Source organism: Bidens hawaiensis, unplaced genomic scaffold, assembly GCF_021521415.1.
Source record: "Bidens hawaiensis isolate Kalapana, Puna unplaced genomic scaffold, B.hawaiensis_p1.1 tig00027096_1, whole genome shotgun sequence".
In the NCBI taxonomy this organism is placed as follows: Eukaryota; Viridiplantae; Streptophyta; class Magnoliopsida; order Asterales; family Asteraceae; genus Bidens; species Bidens hawaiensis.
In genome coordinates this window covers 36,222-55,746 of record NW_027494373.1, presented here as the reverse complement: position 1 = coordinate 55,746, position 19,525 = coordinate 36,222, and the positions used below count along the sequence as shown (strand labels likewise).

General features: G+C 32.5%; 3 protein-coding genes across 3 annotated transcripts; all 3 read right to left on the bottom strand.

Moving 5' to 3' along the window:
* Positions 1-2,919: 2,919 nt before the first annotated feature.
* On the bottom strand, positions 2,920-4,921 carry LOC143574757 (putative glycosyltransferase At5g20260). Its single transcript, XM_077059300.1, has 4 exons — positions 4,748-4,921; positions 4,471-4,628; positions 3,678-4,038; positions 2,920-3,612 (listed from the first exon to the last, which is right to left on the bottom strand). Exons 1-4 carry the CDS (start codon positions 4,919-4,921, stop codon positions 2,944-2,946), a joined length of 1,362 nt encoding a protein of 453 aa, XP_076915415.1. The 3' UTR covers positions 2,920-2,943.
* A 735-nt stretch (positions 4,922-5,656) lies between these two features.
* On the bottom strand, positions 5,657-7,195 carry LOC143574756 (putative glycosyltransferase At5g20260). Its single transcript, XM_077059299.1, has 3 exons — positions 7,098-7,195; positions 6,508-6,868; positions 5,657-6,368 (listed from the first exon to the last, which is right to left on the bottom strand). The coding sequence occupies exons 2-3, from the start codon at positions 6,853-6,855 to the stop codon at positions 5,700-5,702; spliced, it is 1,017 nt and encodes a 338-aa protein (XP_076915414.1). The 5' UTR covers positions 6,856-6,868; positions 7,098-7,195; the 3' UTR covers positions 5,657-5,699.
* A 2,862-nt stretch (positions 7,196-10,057) lies between these two features.
* Positions 10,058-13,169, bottom strand: LOC143574755 (heptahelical transmembrane protein 1-like). The gene is made up of 4 exons (XM_077059296.1): positions 12,905-13,169; positions 11,351-11,443; positions 11,027-11,075; positions 10,058-10,729 (listed from the first exon to the last, which is right to left on the bottom strand). The coding sequence occupies exons 1-4, from the start codon at positions 13,150-13,152 to the stop codon at positions 10,058-10,060; spliced, it is 1,062 nt and encodes a 353-aa protein (XP_076915411.1). The 5' UTR covers positions 13,153-13,169.
* Between the last annotated feature and the right edge of the window lie 6,356 nt (positions 13,170-19,525).

Genomic DNA, 19,525 nt, shown 5'->3' with positions numbered 1-19,525 from the left:
ACTTTCAGCTAAAATTGGCCAATTTTTTTTTCCAAAATTTTTAAGTCCAAATGATAAAACCGATTAAACCGAAACCGAACAAATCCCCTAAAATCATCAAAACTGAACAGTTTATTTAAAAACAAAAATTTCTATTTTGGTTCGGCTTTAGCTCAAAACCTATCCGAACTGACTCAATCATTGTTAACGTCTTCCCGCATAGCAAAGAAACGTAGACTGATTGGAGCTGAGTGATGCAAATTACCAAAGAGAATGGAGTACATTTTACCGAAACCAAACCGAACCCACTAAAATCCAAATCGAGCGGTTTTAAAAACTCAAAAAACAAAATTTCTATGTTTGGTTTGGCTTTAGCTCAAAACTGAACTGAATTGACCAAAAAAAGTGTGGTCAACGTCTTCACACATAGCAAAGAAATGCAGACTGATTTGAGTGATGCAAAAGACCAAAGAGTATGGAGTACATTTTGGGAAGTGTGAGTTTCAAAATTTGACATTACCTTAACGTTCACTCCAATTTCACATGAAAATGGCTAATTTAATTACAAGCATGGGTTTGATGGTTGTAGATTCAATGTGCATATATTGGGGCAAAGAAGCGGCAGCACGTTGTGGAATAATTACTGAGTTTAATTTCTATTTTGATGTAACGGCGCAGCTTGTTGCCCGCTTGTCTTCTGTTTCGATGTAATCTAAACAATACATTTATATAAACTTTAAAGTCAATTATAATTTTATATGATTTCTATATATATTTTCTGAAGAGTGTTTGAAGACTGGAGTTAAACCTGAGTTATACGAAACATAAAGTCTTTCCCTGTTGGTTTTTATGGGATTTTCAAGACTTTTAAAATTATTTTTATCTCTTTTAAGATTTTGTAGAAAGCTTATGTAAATACGTGATGCGATTAATTTTTCTTTATTTTTGTGATTTCTCCTTACAATCATATATCGATAGATTTTCCCTTCAATTAAAATAATTTTGTTTCATATAACTTAGACTTATCTTCCTAACGGTGAGAATATTGTATGTGAATCTTAATCTTATATATATATATATATATATATATATATATATATATATATATATATATAAACGAAATCTTTAAAAGCTTTCTGGTTGCTCTTTACATTCTCTCAAGCTACCAGATTGTTTTATTTGTAAATATAGGCTTCTCATGCATTTTGACCCGAATTCACAAGTATGGGTGTCATCAAACCCAGATAGCCTTTAAACGGGTTATAACATCTCATTATATTAAAAATTAATCTTACCAAATATCTGATATGAAAATCTTATAAAATAGGATATACTAAAAATTAATATTCGATTAAAAAAAGATATTATTTAAAGTTAAGAAACAATTTTATATTGAAAAAAATAAGCGGGTCACGAGTCTCACAAACCTCAGATAGCTTTTAAACCGGGTTATTATAACATCTTATTTATTTGTGTAACTTTTTTCATTATCAAACGCTAATTAAGTATATTATTAACTTCCTTACGATAAATAAAATTAAAATCCAAAAACATATATAAATATTAGAAACAAATAATGTAAGACAACCCTCGTAGTACGAGGGATAAAAACTAGTATTATATATGTTAATCACCATAATTTGTTTAGACGTGAATTATAACATACTTACATGTTGAATTTTTCTTCTTCTTAAAAGGTATGTATTGACAGGGCCGGCCCTTGGGGGTGGCAGGGTGGTCGATGGCCACAGGCTCGACATCCCGCTAGGCCCGAATTTTTTTAAAAAAATTATATGTATTTTTATTAAACACAATATGTATATTTAGTGTTTAAACACAATTATATAACCACTAGTTTGGTCTAGTGGCAAATGGGTATTACCAGTGTTTTAAAAATCAGTTCAAACCGACCGGTTAAACCAGATTTCGTATAGAAGGCCGGTATTTTTGGCCGGTTTGCTAGAACATCGTACCGGCGGTTTTTTCTAAAATACCAGCTTTTACCAGAAAACCGGTTTTATGTCCAAATTTTTTTTGATAATTGCGACTCGTATTTTATCAAAATTACTTTTAACTCAACAATTTATATTCAAACGTGTAAACTTTAGGACTGTTTTTTTAAAATTGAGTGCTTTTGTATTGTTTTTTCAATATAGATTAACTTTTTGATTATTTTTTGTTATGAAACATTTACTTTGGAGTTAAAGTTGTATTTATAGAAAATTATAAGGTAAACTATTCAACCGGTTGAACCTTCCGGTATAACCCGGTTCAACCGGTTGTACCGTTTTTTAGCCTAATCCGGTACGACTAAAAAACCGGTTTTTAAAACATTGAGTATTACTCATAACTTAGAGGTTATGGGTTCTAGCCTCACTTGAGACATGTTTAATTCTTTTTTTATACAAAATTTTTTTACACAACCCAAATTATAACTAAGTAAGTCTATATAAAAATTAAATTGTTTAAACCCAACAAAATACTTATTTTACTTAAGGGCCAAAAAAATTTTCGTCTTCGGCTCAAAAGTTTTTTTGCTTTCTCAGAGCCGGCCCCTTTTTATTTTAATAAACTTGTTACGGTGCTCTAAATCATATGTGTGATATATTTACATTGTTTCTAATATGATATTCACGTGTATATACATAACTAATATTTTGCCATCATGCACTATAAAAGAAGGTGAAATACATTGATTATTAGCCATTAAAGGAAGTATATATTTTAACTAAATTGTTCATAACCAAACCCATAAAGAATATACAGATACTGTGGATTTATGTGTTGTTAGAAGAAATCAATATACCGATAGTTGCGATTCAATACAAAAAAGAAAAAAACGGCAATATATTAGAAAAAGGAAACAAAGAAAATATATCAAACACATAAAATAAAATAAAAAAGCTACGTTAGGGGCATGTGTACTACACTGGTTCAGTCTCTTTGGCTAATTCAATACAATATTCATGAACATGGAACCCGAACATTAAGTCGTCTTAGCCACACCGAATGAAGAATCATGTGAAAAACATCGGTCTCTTTAGCTGGCAAGTTAACCATGAAGTGCCTTTGCACGTCCATTACCCTTCTTTGCATTTCTAAATACTTTGTGAAAGATATATCTTGCAAAATTCTTTTCAAATCCGGAATCTTATCTAGGGGAACTTGTACGGAGAACTGGCTCCAATCTAACACATCACTATACGGTAGAATATAATGATCCTTGATGATTACCGGAATGCAGCTGACATAGATCGCTTCGGTCGCCCTAGCACTTGCAACTTCATAGCCACTAGGACATAAGCAATACTTACTTTGGCTTAATAATTCAGTGTAGTTTTGATCTTTTTGAAGGTAAGTGTGGACTTGAATATCACTGTCTTCTTTGTTTCCCCAATATTTGAACAACTTGTTTCGTACAAAACCGTGGTTTCCACCGGCAAAGAACGCCAAGATTGAGCGATTGTAAGGCGACTGACCACTGCTTACACTTGGGATACCGGTATATGGTCCGTTAATCTCGGTCATTGAGACATCACGCATAGGAACGAAACCTTCTGAGGAGTTAGCATTACAAAGCACTCTTATGACATTCTTAAAGAGTTTAATGTTTCCCTTCGAAGCCCATGGCCCCTGTTGTTATACATTATCAGCTAAATTTAACATTTATTACATAAACTTCAAATGAATGTACATACCCAATCATGACAAGAAACAAAGAAATGATCAGCTCCATTGCTACGGTTCCAATAAGGGTACTTTTCCGCAACGCCACCAATATACTTTTCGAATATTTCTTGTATTTTCTCTAGAAAATTGTATGGTGGAGCCGAACGATTGTACAGGTAATGAATAACATTGGCTACGCTTATTGGAATAAAGAAGGCGTGCGCTTCATCAGGATGGTTAGCGGCTATAGGGTTTCCTTCTCGCTCCATCTCCTCGATGAACTGACCCTCGGAACTGTATATACTTTTCATCGGACCATCGTGCATTAATGGGATGTCTCCTTCCTTATAAGTCCATACCTTGAACGTCTTAGTCATTTCATTGTGACTCCTGTTGGGTTTAAAAGTTAGTAACATACAATGCTAGTATCATTAGTAATGTAGTACATAAACCATTTCTTGAGGTAAAAAAACCTTTGTGGGGTAGTTTCTTTGAAACCACCTTAAAAAATAAATTTGAATCGAAAACGCCTCGAAAAATGATAACCACTTTAGAAGATTGATTTTTGGCGTAGTTGTATCAACGTGTGCATAAGATTTTGTGTTCTCAAATGGCAAAATGGTGAGGGATATATAGTCCCGTGGTTGTCCATAAAAAAATGTTATTCATAAGTACAGTTAGATAGTGTGTGCGATATCGTTTAAAAAATATATGTAATGGATGTATGTATGTATGTAAGTATGTATTTACATGAATAACCAAAAATAACTATATACAAATTGGTTGTTAACATAGCTTCTTTGTATAATTTAAGCACTTAACTGATAAAACGCAAATGGATTCCTGTAAATAGTTCCCTCGGAGGCTAAACATCCATTCCTTTTACACGATGCACAACTTCTTTGAACAATCGCTTTATGAATTTCACCTCGCGCTTTAGCTAATTGTGCCTCTATTCTTGCCACTTGTTTGTTGTTTTTCTAGTAAAGAAATACACATGCAAGATCGATGATTTACAGTATAGGAAAAGTAGCATTCGCTTAAAAAAGTAACTTAAAATAGGAAAACGATGAAGAAGAGGAAACGGAAGTAAACTTACTTTGATCTTGAGTGGTGCTAACTCATTCTGCTGTTGTCTCGCGGTTGTTGCTAACGGTAAATTGGAGACAGAAGGAAGATTTTGGGTTTGATCAGATGGAGATGCATAAATTTCAAGAAAAAGAAGTGTAAGACGTAGGATAAATGTGACTGTAAATTTTGTTGCAGCTTCCATTTTTACTGCCACTATATTTGTCACTCTAGCTCCCCATATATATGCATATGGATATCAGGATATGTGTGTATACATAATATTATTATCAAATACAAGTAGTTATATTAAACAGCAGGAAATGTAGCTAAGTTATCTTCTTGACTATTTTAAATGGGAAGTTTGACTTTCCATTTAAATTGAAGGGAATATTTCACCTAAAGTTAACCAAGTATTTTAGTGTGACGTTAAAATCACTTCAATGTTTCCTGAGTATAAAAGTATATAGAGTTTCATTTTTGTCCACTGTTATAAAACTTTATTATCAGAAATGTTTACAATTAATTATAAATGAAATATATATGAATCTTAGTTAATATTTGTAAAGGATTATTTTTCAAATTTTTCATTATATAATAAACAAGTTTAATAATAGTCTCGTTTAAGTCTAATGAAATAAAAACAAACACTAATAAAGTATTTGGACAAAAGATAATAATCATATATAATATGAATATTTTATGTAGTACATAAATAACTGTCCATTTCATTCTTCATTCCTTCATAAATTTCTATACACGTCTTAGACCATAGTCAATGCAAAGCATTTTACTTGTATTTCACTTACTTGGATTTAGCATTTAAGTAAGAATACAACTGATGTGGATTTAATTGATATATATACAAATAGTTGTAAATCAAAATTATAAAAGAAAAAAAAGGGGATAGCAACAGTCCTCTCAATATATAAACATAAAGGAAACAAAGAAACCAAAATGAAAATATGAAATATATTGAATAGTTATGAACTTGGAAACCGAACATTAAGTCGTCTTAGCCACACCGAATGAAGAATCATGTGAAAAACATCTGTCTCTTTAGCTGGCAAGTTAACCATGAAGTGTCTTTGCACTTCCATTACCCGTTTTTGCATTTCTAAATACTTTGTGAAAGATATATCTTGCAAAATTCTTTTCAAATGCGGAATCTTATCTAGGGGAACTTGTACGGAGAACTGGCTCCAATCTAACACGTCACTATACGGTAGAACATAATGATCCTTGATGATTACGGGAATGCATCCGACATAGATCGCTTCGGTTGCCCTAGCAGTTGCAACTTCATAGCCACTAGGACATACGCAATACTTACTTTGGCTTAGTAACTCAGTGTAGTTTTGATCTTTTTGAAGGTAAGTGTGGACTTGAATATCACTATCTGCTTGGTTTCCCCAATATTTGAACAACTTATTTCGTACATAACCGTGGTTTCCACCGGCAAAGAATGCCAAGATTGAGCGATTGTAAGGCGACTGGCCACTGCTTACACTCGGGATACCGGTATATGGTCCGTTAATCTCTGTCATTGACACATCGCGCATAGGAACGAAGCCTTCTGAGGAGTTGGCGTTACAAAGCACTCTTATGAGATTCTTAAAGAGTTTAGGGTTTCCCTTGGAAGCAAATGGCCCCTGTTATTATGCATACGTAGACAAAAACATAAAAAAATGTTAAGAACCGTGAAAACCGCATAATGCATTTGTATTTTCTTTACTTTCTATGTTTATACATAAAGTTTACTGCAAAGGTTCCAGGAATGTACATACGTACCCAATCATGACAAGAAACATAGAAATGATCAGCACCATTGCTACGGTTCCAATAAGGGTACTTTTCTGCAATGACACCAATATAGTCTTCGAGTATTTGTTGTATTTTCTCTAGAAAGTTGTATGGTTGATCTGAAATATTAAAGAGGTAATGAACGATATTGGCAACGCTTATCGGAATAAAGAAGGCGTGCGCCTCATCAGGATGGTTAGCGACTATAGGGTTTCCTTTTCTCTCCATCTCCTCGATGAACTGACCCTCGGAACTGTATATACTTTTCATCGGACCATCGTGCATTAGTGGGATATCTCCTTCCTTATAAGTCCATACCTTGAACGTCTTCTTCATTTCAATATGACTCCTGAATTATCAATCGTGTCCAAAAGTTATTAACATGCAATGCTAATATATTTACAAGAATATCGAAGGGGCTTTGGCCTAACTGTAACAACGTGTTGTATAATATTATGTTTTAATTTCAAATGCTTAAATGGCGAAGGTTAAAGTCCCGTGATTGTAGATAAAAAGTGTAATTCATGAGTAGAGTTAGATGGTGTGTGAGATTTCCTTTGCGTAATTTAAGCACTTACTGAAAAAAGGCGTACGGGTTCCTGTAAATAGTTCCCTCCAAGGCGAAACCTCCATTCTTTTTACACGATCCAAAACATTTTTGAACAATCGCTTTATGAATTTCATCTCGCGCTTTAGCTAACTGTGCCTCTAATCTTGCCACTTGATTGTTGTTTATCTAGAGAAGAAATACACATGAAAAATGATTTACAAAATCATATAAGTAACATTCAAATAGGAAAATGATAAAGAAGCATATAGTGCTACAAAGAAACGGAAATAAACTTACTTTGATCTTGAGTGCGGTTGCTGTTAACGGTAAATTGGAGATAGAAGGAAGATTTTGGGTTTGATCAGTTGGAGATGCATAAATTTCAAGAAAAAGAAGTGAAAGTAGGATTAATGTGATGATAAATTTGGTAGAAGCTGCCATTATCTTCATATCTCTAGCACCCCATATATGATATATATGCATTTTGATATGGATATGTGTGTGTATATAAGAATTATCAAATAAAAGTAGTTCTTTTCAATTACTAGTATTACATGGTGCAAATATTTTGAGTAATAAGAGGTTAAATGTGTATGCAAATGACAAAAATAGGAAAATTCATATGCAAAGTTTTATTTCCATTCAAATTTAAGGGGATATTTTACCTAAAGTTAATCAAGTTATTAATTTTATTATTTTTCCTTAACTATAAAAGTCTAAGTTTCATTTTGTTACAGTAATATTTATAAGGGATTTTTTTTCAAAATACTTTTTTAAAGATTGAGGTATATGGTGAAAGAAAATTTTTCAATAAGTAACAAAGAAGTTTCATAATATGTAGTCTCGTTTAAGTCTGTTTAGAATAAAAACAAAACAGTCACTAATAAACAAGTTTGTATTTAAATCACTTAATTTAAAAAAATATATTAGCATTTAGAGAAAATTTTCAAAATAATTGAATAATAAAGAAAGTTTTAGTGGTTATTATATGTAGAACAAAGAATAAATGGTTTTACTAAAGTATTTCTGAAGCGTGGTTATTGTTTTTTATGCAAAACCTAAATTTAAAGCGAAAACTATTTCCACCGGTTTAATTTTTAATATATTTTGTTTTAGAAAATCACCGTAGAGTCAATAATTTTATTCTATATTCAAAGAAACACTATCTGCGGTTTGTTGCTTACAACGGTGTGTCTAAATCTGTTATAATGGTGTATTTTTAGAACGGTGTAATTATTGCACTACAATAATGCGCCCAACTTTCCACTTTGATCTAGTTCAATAATGTATTTTGTTATACTATTAATTATAGCGTGCGTCTACCTCATTACGATATTTTGCGCAACTTTCTCTATAAGCATTTTAATATTTTCTTTTTACAATAATCGGTATGCATACATGCACACACAAATCATATTTACAAACTTTAATAGTCAAAGTTCTAAACCCATGTTGTAATTTTAGATAATACTTATGATAAATGATTAAATACACTATGTTCTAATTAGAAAAAAAAATTATAATATTTTTTGTTGACTTCAATAATATCGGGTCTCAATAAGCTGCAGATCCAATTTGCACAGTTCAGGGCACAGAAGGTGCAGTACGTTGTGGGATTGACATATTATAATTTATTATTGTTATTCTTCGAACCTATTGATTATATATTTTAATTAAGTAAAGAAAAGGTATTATTTTATCAAATGTTACACATCCATAGTCATATCAAATATTGTTGACTATAGTTATAGTTATATGATTGTGAAATGTATTGTTGCGAATGTACTTTTTAGTGATGTTTCATTTTATATATTATACGTGAATCGAGTGTCGTATACTAACGTTTTTTTATGCTAAAAAGATCAATGACAGTGGTTTTTTCTAACCGTTTTAATAGAGAACTATTTGTACCGGTCCATATTTAACTGTTGTAGATGAGGTTTATTTACACCGGTTAAATCAGATTGGCGTGATGCACGTACTATTTGAAGTGGTTTAGTGTGTAAGCGCTTTAAATTAAAATTTAAACAACTTCTATAGAGATTTTTTTTTTAGTAGTCGTAGTAGTGTTACGTAGTCTTTTAGAGGCATAATGATGTCGGACTTTAGTAATGGTTTGGTACGTAGATATACAACCTTGAATTAAAGTAAGTACAACACTTATATTTTATCCTATGTGAAATGCCCTTTTTTAGTTTGTAAATCTTTAGTGATAGCAAAAACAGTTGGAAATTAAATTTGGCACGACTCTGAAGGTTGTATGACATGATGTCACGGTCCGTGTCCTGTTCGGGTTGGGTTCTACCCGTCAACCTGTGAACACCCTCCATTTTGTGGAAATTTATGTAAAACTCAAATTAAACAATAGGGGTGTTGCGGTTTCTTATTAATAAATTTAGAGTTCTATAAATTTTTCCATAAAATGGGTGGTGTTCGCAGGTTGACTGATAACTACTTAAAACCTTTTGAAAGTGAAAGCAGTAAAATGATACTGAGAAAGAATTGAAAGTTTTGGGAATTGTTGTCCGCTTGCCTTCTGTTTCGATGTAATCACCACCTTACTTATTACAATTAAAATTATTATAATAAAAATTAAATTAAATTGTTAGGTTCTTATAGTTAAAAACATACTGTAGTTGCGCTTTGCGGATCAACGGTAGTATATCATGTAAAATCGTTCATTTTCGTTACTCGTCGAACGAACCCCCATAGTATTTTCCAGCAGATAGTTATTGTTAGATAAACCATCAACTTCCAACCAAAAAATATATAGAAACAAATGAAATAATCTGTATCAAATTAGCTACAATTTGTGTACATGCCATGCCATTTGATGGTACAACAATATGATAACAAATAAACAATATTGAATAGAACAAAGCATATTAACCATATTTACAACCTCCAACTGATGTTCTAAAACACACACGTGTTCGAAAACATCAGTCAAACGATTGTCAATAATATTTTATCTTGTAACGGTCAATACTAACAGCTGGCTCGACCCCACGACTCGAGAAACACCAGCGCAGCACCATAATGAGCCAACGCGCCCATAATCACAAAACAATGAAAGATTTGATGGCTGTGGCCCGCCAAATCAAACCAACCGGGCCTCCACCTTTCTGGGATCCGTGTAACGTAAAACATAGTACCGATCAAGTAAGAAGCCGCCATAACCGACTCATACGCCAACATGGTGTTTCGTCGTGGTTCATCCCAGTTCAAGATGACTGCATGGACCGAAGGTATTAACCCAAAAAGGCCCATTGCCATAAACAAAAAGGCACGAAAAGAACGAAACTTTCCACTAGAGAGTGCGGGTGATAATAGGGTTATAATGGTAAAAATACCCATGGCGGTGACCCCGCCGAGGTAGGTGAATTGCCAAATGGGACTGCATTGGAAAATGTAGTAGATTGGCGGGAAGAACGAGGTGATGATCATGACTGTGATGCCGACATAGTCGAGTTGGAGGAGTTGAAGGTTTAGGTGGCGTGAATGGCAGCCGAAGAGGTGGCAGGTGCTGCTGGATAAGAGGCAGAACATTGCTCCGGCTAAGAATACGAAAAATGGCCACCGTGTCTCCGCCAGCAGTAGTGGTGGTAGGTCCATCTCTTGTGGTGGTCTGTGCTTCAAGTCTAGGAGTGTTGGTGCATCCTGCAATAACTTAATGTGTTTAGTAATCTATTTACATTAGTAAACCAGAGCAGTTGACTTTTTTGGTCAAACGGGTCAATCTTTTTAAACGAAATTTTGAAAAATTTGTTATAGGTTTGAAGATTTAAATCTTGTAATTGTTATTAAAATATGAGAAATATAGTGTCATAATTTTATGGACTTTTTTTCCACAAATCTTAGCAAAATCCGTAACATTCGAATAGTTAGATTGACTAAAAAAAGTCAAAACATAGTAACTGGTACAATACTTATGAAAAACTCACCAAAAGTCCTTACCATTATTGAATTATTTGAAGCATTTGCGCCAGGATTTATCGGAGCGGACCTGCAAGATTATATAAAAACTTAAGCTCGGATCATGACACATACTAATAATTAATAATTAATAAAGTAATAAACAACTAGAATTTGTCAAGAACATAGGTTATAAGTTATTAGACCCACAGTCACATTTTCATTTATTTCTCATAAATACAAGGAAAATGTAACCATCAGTTCCAGTCATATATTGGTTTTCAAGCAGAAACAGTTGAAATGACAAAAATATCCCTGTATCATGAATCTAAAGAAGTAAAGAGAAAAGATGGAATCTTTAAATACCATGTTAATACATTGAAGAAATCTGAAACTTCAGGGACTTGCATCATGTTTGAAATTGTTAAACCAACAAAAATAATGAATCCAATCAAGTGTCTGCACACGAAAAACAGCATATCAAAATAAGTCATTATTTATTATCATAAGTTTTTATTTATGATAAAGCTAAATTTGGTTTTACACTTGCAAGTTATTCAACCTCTACATTTTCTTTATGAAGTAAATGAAAGATCAAGGGTATTAAATATAGGGGTGAGCAATAACCGAACCATTAACCGAAATCAATCCAAAAAATAACCAGAAACCGAATTAACCAAAAATCGGTTAGTTTTTTTTTTTGTTTTGGGTGTACCCTCGTTTAACCGAGATTAACCAAACCAGTCATATTTTCTTATATTTCTAGCTGCTATGCCATCATTTCATGTTTTATGCCTCCATTTAATATATTTATACCTCCGTTTCATAATTTATAAGCAAAAATTTTTAGCCCAAGTTTGGTATTGGTTATCAGCCGAACCGAAAACCTACAAACTAACCGTATTAACCAAACCGATTTTGGTTCTGTTTTGCAAAAACCGAATTTCGGTTTTCAGTTTAAGTGGATAACTTTACAAAAACCTATTTTCAGTTTCGGTGGATATTTTGCAAAAACTGAATTTCTGTTTTAGGCTTCGGTTGGATGGAATAACCGAACCGAACTGATGCATACTCACCCCTAACTAAATATTTAATGAAAGAGGGCTATCTAAACTCTACTATAAAGTTAAGTGACTAACAATCTAGCATTATGAGTTTAAACTTTAAACCACTAAATTGCCTCTTAAGATATGATCCCTTAATGGAATATTTAACAATAAATCCAACAAAAAAAATCTTAATAACTTCATATCAAAAAAAAAAAAAAAACTTGAACATTAGCATTAATTCAAGAAACCCCTTTATGTTTCAACTCCCAAAAAATAGGAATCAAAAAACCATAGGCTACTAATCATGATAATAAAGGTTTGATCAAATAAGTATAATTTAGCTAGCTATGTTCAACCGAACCGAGCTCATGCTTGCCGATCGGTTAATTTACAAGCCAAAATCAAATATTATTTTAAAGACTTAGTTTTGTAATCCAAAAAGGCTAGCGGCGCATCCTGTTGCCCGCTTGCCTTTTGTATCATTGATGTAAACACTATCTTTTAATGAATAAATTGTTTTTGCCTAAAAAAAAGATTTAAAAAAATTGAACAGGGCATTTTCCGATCATTTCCCGGCTCGTTTACAAACCGAGCCAATAAAACAAAAGTTTTGGAATATGTTATTTCTAAACGACTTAATTTTCTTATCCAAAAAGGCTAGCGTTGTTGCCCACTTAACTTATGTATCGATGTAAACACTATAAGCTTAACTTATGTATCGATGTAAACACTATAAAATCTTTTTGCCTTAAAAAAAGATTTTAAAAAATCGAACAGAACATTTTCCGAGCATTTCTCGGCTCGTTTACAAACCGAGCCAATAAAACAAAAGTTTTGGAAAATAATAACAGCAAAAGGATATAAAGCTTACGTCCAAACATTAAGGGTTTCATTATGCCAATGAAACAAGCTAAAAAATGCTTGCTTTAAGGGCCAATTAGCTCTGTAATGATTCAATATAAACTCATTATCCATCATGTACTCCGGCAACTCTTGAAAACTCAATAACGGGTACTCATTTTTACAACAAAAATGGGTTTTTTGATCCGAAATTTGGTCGCCAATGGGTGAGATCTGTTTCAATTTGCGATTGCGAACAGACCCATTGCTTGAATTCATGTTTGATTGAATCTGTGATAAGTAATTGCAAATTGGAATTGAAATTGAATTGGAATTGGATGAATGTTTTGATTGGGAGTGTGGTGAGAAGATTGGGGTATTTAAGGATGTTGGAGACAACTGCTGACAGCAAACAACATTGATGAAGGCAACCTATAAAACCTAACAACAATATTGCAAGGCAGAATATAATATAAATAAATAATGTTGAAAAATCAAACATATGCTATTAGAATATTTGTTTATTGAAAATTAAAAAAATGGCCCATGTGATTGGACTGTGTTACTTGTTTGGTCCCCACATTTGTGAGAGTGTGTTTAGTTTTCAGTTCCTAGTTCTTACTAGAGATGCACATCCAAACCGATTAATCACTTTGTGATCGGATTCTAACCAATTCTCTAATTGGTTAGTAACCGGTTCCTCTCTAAACGGTTTCTACCTTGAAAAAATCAGCGGTTAGTAACCGGTTAAACATTTTGGCCAAGAACTCGGTTAATAATCGGTTATGAAACCGGTTAACCGAAACTGATTTTAGTTTTTTTATATATTTTTTTTAAACCGGTTTTTTTTGGATATTTACTTGTTAACCGGTTAAGCTATATCTGAAACTAGTTATACTGGTTAGGGTTTTTGTGCTTGAAAACTGATTAGTACCCAACCGGATTAACCTGTTTGTGTATGTCTACTTCCCACTGCTAATCGTATTTAGTTTTTTGACGAAAAAGTAATGTCATTTGTCATTCATGTTAGAGTAATTATTTTATTACAAATTTAAAATACCGAGAGATTTTTCAAACTCGAGAACTCTTAAAGTTCCTAAAGTTGACTTTATCACTTACGGTTATACACTGAACTAGTGAACATTTGATTTTGCATTGATCTTCTAGGAACATCACCTTCGAGCATAAGGAAAGTAGAATGCACTAGTTATAAATTTTAAAAGACTCAATTGCTCTCACCTTAATGACATGTGACATTAACTTTCAATTAAAACTAGCCGAGATTAACAGTGGGACTAAACGTGCAACTCTATCAGAAATGTTGGGACTAAGTTTGGAAAATTATAAATTCGAGACTATAAACATACAATTTGGTCTAACTACATGGATCATTAGTGCAAATTTCTCTTTCTTTTTATTACGTGGAGATATATGATGTAAAATTAAGTCATCAATAAATTTTCAAAATTGGCACCTCCTTTAGGAGTTGAAAGTCAGCTTCAAATCTGTAAGCATGGCTGGATTTATATTATAAAATTTATATTTGATTCTTGCTTTAAAAATAAAATCATAATACCGTTGGAAGTTGGTTTTTCTTTTACAATTCATAATTTTATGAAAGTTGTTTTACATGTTAATATGTTATAGCTTCAACTTTCAAACTTTTAACTAAAGTTAATATTTGGATGGATCCTGTTTGAAGTTCTACTCCTTCAGACCTTTCAATATTGCATTAAATTTTAAATCAATTAATTATAATGTAATTATTAAAAGAGTAAAGTGTCATTTTCGTCCTTGTGGTTTGGCAAATAATGCCAATTTAGTCAAAAAAGTTTATATTTTACATAGGGACCCTCCACGTTTCTCAATTCTTGCCAATTACCTCCAAATAACTAACGTTGTTAAATTTTATCGTTAAGTCAGGGGTAGACATATCTTTTCAATATTTCTTTATTATATGATTAAAGTGCCAAAATCGTCCTTGAGGTTTGGTCATATTTGCGAATTTCGTCCAAAAATATTTTTTTTTTCGCAAGTAGACCCTCGATTTTTCCCACCCATTGCCAATTTCGTCCAAATTGTTAACTCGGTCTAAATTCAATGTTAACTTATGGGTGTTACTGTCCTTTTACATGTTTGTTTACATTATTGTTATTATGTGTTTGTTTGATGACATATATTAGGGATGAGTTCGGTAACGTACCGGTACCAAAAATCCCGATCCCGAAAATCACAAATGTTTGGTACCGGTATCAAAATGTTCAGTTCGGTACCGGTACGGTACCGGTATTTGAGGTAAAATTCGGGAAATACCGGTACCGTACTGTACTGGTCACGAAAACTCGAAACCTTGGTACCGGTTCGGTATTGGTATCGATTTTGCTCATCCCTAACATATATAGCATTTCACGATTCCTATGTTTGAATCCAATATATTTTCCGTTTGTTTATTCTTCTTTATTTTTAGTCATACAAATAATAACAATGTAAACAAATATGTAAAAGGACAGTAACACCCCTGAGTTAACGTTAAATTTAGACCGAGTTAACAATTTGGACGAAATTGGCAACGGTTGGGAAAAATCGAGGATCTACTTGTGAAAAAAAATATTTTTGGACGAAATTCGCAAATATGACCAAACCTCATGAACGATTTTGGCAATTTACTCATATAATAAAGAAATAGTGAAAAGACGTGTCTACCCCTAACTTAACGATTAAATTTAACGAGGTTAGTGATTTGGATGTAATTGGCAAGAATTGGGAAATGTGGAGGGTCCATATGCAAAAAATAAACATTTTGAACTAAATTCGCATTATTTGCCAAATCATAAGGACGAAAATGACACTACTCTTATTAAAAAGTATTATTTACATCGATAGAAAAGATAAACTGGCAACAAGTTGTGCTAGTAGCTTTTGAAAAAATTGATTTCTTAGATATTTTATAGTTTATGTGTAAAGGAAACAAAATGCTTCAAATGATAAAAAGATAATAAGCTTAAGCGTTAAAGAAAAGAAAATAATTTTGAGAAACACTTACGTGGATAAAGTTCCTTTAATTAACGTGAAGTCTAGTCTTTTTCTTGACAAAGAATTAGGACTTCAATTATCAGTACATTTACTTCTTTTTCTAACTCTTTTACTAAATCGAGCGAATATTTAAATCTAGTGTTTTCTGCTCCATTTGTTAAAAGCTTTCATTTTAAGCTTTTATATATACTAGGATTTAACTTTTAAACCAGATGTGTGCTACGTACACTAATCTTGACATAAGACTCTGTGCTATGAGCCACATATGAGAGATGTGAAATGTAAAACGGTCGCATATGAGCCACGTAGGCGATTGGGGGTAGTCACTTGCATGTATTATTATGGGAGATGTTAAATATGATGGTGGGTTGCGATGGAGACAAATGATTGAGTTATATATTTAATTAAAAACTAACTAAATGAAAAAAATATATGCCAACCCTATGCTTACCCTCTCGCATCACCCCCTTTCACGCACCATAGCCGCTAGGAATGCGAAAATGGTACCGGGTACTACTATTGGTACCGAACCAATACTATACCGAATATCGGTATCGAATCGGGTACCACTGATACCAATTTCGTAATACATAACCTAAGTCTAATAGTTCAATGATAGCTTGGTAGAAAGTTATTACTTGTTAGTTATTAGTTAAATTGATTGAGTTTTTTTGCGTTTATTTACACAATGTGTAGTGGGGCGTTTTGGGTGCCCCAAAGCGCCCCAACCAACCCCATCCCTTGGGTGGGGGGCTTTGTAGGGGATTTTTAGGCCGAGGCTCTTCGTACATAGAGCATTTCTTTTAAATCCTTTAACTAATCAAATTTATTTTCACAAATTCCAACCAATCACACATTCATCGTATTTATATTTAATTTAAATTATAATAATTGTAACGATTAGAGATGAATAGATGATCCATCCACTAAGCCCCCTTTTTGGCAAAAAGCCCTAATGATAACATGACATCACATTACACAAAATGTCACTATAGGGACTATATTCGCTACGCATGGTCTTATATGTTTATGTTTATCTAATGGGCTCGGATAAGGGAAATTTCCTAAAATGACCATATTTTGGAAAGAGATTCCAATTTTGTCCCACAAACTTAATAATTTCAAAAATGTCCCATTCTAACTCATCTTAGACCATGCATTAGGAAATCTAACACGTCTTTAACGACGTGTTAGTATAACACGTCGTCAAAGACGTGTTAGATTTCCTAACACATGGTCAAAGATGAGTCAGGCCTTTAAACGCATGGTCAACAACGTGTTAGCATCAAACATATAGTCAAAGACATGTTAGCCTTTTGTTTGTTTTTTTAATATTATATTATTATAACTAATTTTACTTATATTTGGGTTTTTTTATAACTTCTAATATAAAAATTTTATATTATTTCGAATATACCGACGAGATATGCTAATTTTTATTAATGGACCGGCATAAACTTACTCCAACTCAAGCCATGTCAAATCAATATCAAAATGTTCAATAAAATTTGATCCCGCACGGTTTTAAATAAAATTTTTATCAGCGTGTAGATAAAAATACGCATGTCTTCTCGGCATATTCGAAATAATATAAAAATTTTTATATTAAAAGTTATAAAAGAAAAATCAAATATAAATAAAATTAGTTATAATAATATAATATTAAAAGAAAAACAAACAAACAAAAGGCTAACATGTCTTTGACTATGTTTGATGCTAACACGTCGTTGACCATGTGTTTGGATGCTTAACTCATCTTTGACCATGCGTTAGGAAATCTAACACGTCTTTGACGACGTGTTATACTAACACATCGTTAAAGACGTGTTAAGTTTCCTAATGCATTGTCAAAGATGAGTTAGAAGGGAACAATTTTTTAAATTATTTAGTTTGTGGGACAAAATTGGAATCTCTTTTCAAAATAGGACCATTTTAGGAATTTTCTACTCGGATAATCATGTATTAGTTTAATTTATCTATATTTTGTTAGACCATATGTAGTCATGAAGCCTATTGAGTGGCTTTATGCAACATGCAGCGACCATTTCATCAAGAGACTTCATAACAAAAAAAAATTGTACCGGATAAAGCCTCCATCAATGTGTCTAATTAATGTTTTTTGATATTTTTTAATTAATTTAAAAACATTAAAAGATAATGATTGATTGGAGCAAGTAGGGTAGAGTGAACAAGGGGTGTTATCTACATCACACCTTGGTGCTCATAATGCTCCATAAAGCCCAAAGGGGGGGATGTAGAGGGGTGTCGTAAGGGCTTCATATGGGAGTATGACGTCCCACTACACATAGTTTTAGGTCTAACATTTAGATAGGACTAAGTTCGTCAATCATCGCCCACCACTTTAACAGCCAACGTCCTCCTACTATTGTAAGCCATATCATTCTAGATTTTCAGAGGATCTAGACCGCCCTTTTATTATTAAAATTACATCTTTTTCATATTTACTATTTACTTTCTTCACAAATCTAACTTTTCTTATATTCACTTTCCTTAATAATTCAATATTATCATTCTTTAAGTTTTACTTTATGTGTTTCTTCTTTTTAAAAACAGTTATCATATATATATATATATTTTAATATTAAAAATAAAATAGATAGTTCTTAACCATACATGTATAAGAGTGTCACAATTTTCCTTTCTTAATTATTAGGGTGTATTAGGTTTGAATTTTACAAGTAAGAGTTTTTTATTTTTATTTTTAACAATTACACTAGTTAAAAAAAGGCAAAATGTTTGATAGTTGGGAAATAGATAACCCATCTTGCACACTTTGGTTTTTAATCTCTACCACTAGTTGGTTTCTCACAAGAAACCTCAAACTTAACTTACAACATGGCAATGAAGGCCACAAAATTGAGCTTTTGACCTCCAAATTAAATATGCCCAAATTCTAAACCAAAGTACAACTTCCAAAGTATAACGTACAACTGCCTACAACTTCTCAACTTATGTCCAATATAAGTTTCTTTTAGTCTTGTTAACTTAAGAAAAACACAACAATCTGGTCACTAATTCTTTATACTTTTAAAAACTCTTCTAAGCTTTCCCAACCACTTATCAGTGTCGGCAAGGCCAGAGTGTTCTTGTTATCATCGGAAAGCGGTAGTTTTTGTTGGCACGAAGTTAGTTGCTCATTATAGTAATACTTGAATCAAGTCCCAGTTACGATTATTTTAACCGTATAGATAAACAAAAGGTTTATAACACAAATAATATAACAGCTATTTATTTATGTTCCCATTCTGGCAACAAATAACGTGAAAAAGAAAGACCTCAGTGTCTACTGTCTAGTATTAAGTTATTAACTCATACAACCTTGTAGACTGTTTTATTCATAGATTCAGTCAATTAGATAACTAAAACAGTAATATATTAATATGGTTCCTTTAACCAAGGAAATAATCATTTATAAAAATAAAAAAAAAATGTAAATGTAACGGACAGAACTTATTTTGACCCACTACCCAAACAGCCCATCTTGTCACTTTTACGGCTCTGCTTAATCAAAGCGAGTCCAAATGGCTTGCAAGTTACATACATAAGCAATCAAACACAAGAAGATGGATGTAGATAGGAAAGAAACCATATAAAATTC

Bases quoted from the DNA above. Each gene is read 5' to 3' on its own strand.
- LOC143574757 (XM_077059300.1), bottom strand. From the start codon at position 4,921: ATGGAAGCTGCAACAAAATTTACAGTCACATTTATCCTACGTCTTACA. The intron at 4,629-4,747 runs GTAAGTTTACTT...TTTCTTTACTAG, and splicing joins TAGCACCACTCAAGATCAAA to AAAAACAACAAACAAGTGGC. The intron at 4,039-4,470 runs GTTAAGTGCTTA...TAAACCCAACAG, and splicing joins AATCCATTTGCGTTTTATCA to GAGTCACAATGAAATGACTA.
- LOC143574756 (XM_077059299.1), bottom strand. From the start codon at position 6,855: ATGAAGAAGACGTTCAAGGTATGGACTTATAAGGAAGGAGATATCCCA. The intron at 6,369-6,507 runs GTACGTATGTAC...GCATAATAACAG, and splicing joins ATGTTTCTTGTCATGATTGG to GGGCCATTTGCTTCCAAGGG.
- LOC143574755 (XM_077059296.1), bottom strand. From the start codon at position 13,152: ATGAATTCAAGCAATGGGTCTGTTCGCAATCGCAAATTGAAACAGATC. The intron at 11,444-12,904 runs GTAAGCTTTATA...TTTCGTGTGCAG, and splicing joins GAAACCCTTAATGTTTGGAC to ACACTTGATTGGATTCATTA. The intron at 11,076-11,350 runs GTATTTAAAGAT...ATAATCTTGCAG, and splicing joins TTCTTCAATGTATTAACATG to GTCCGCTCCGATAAATCCTG.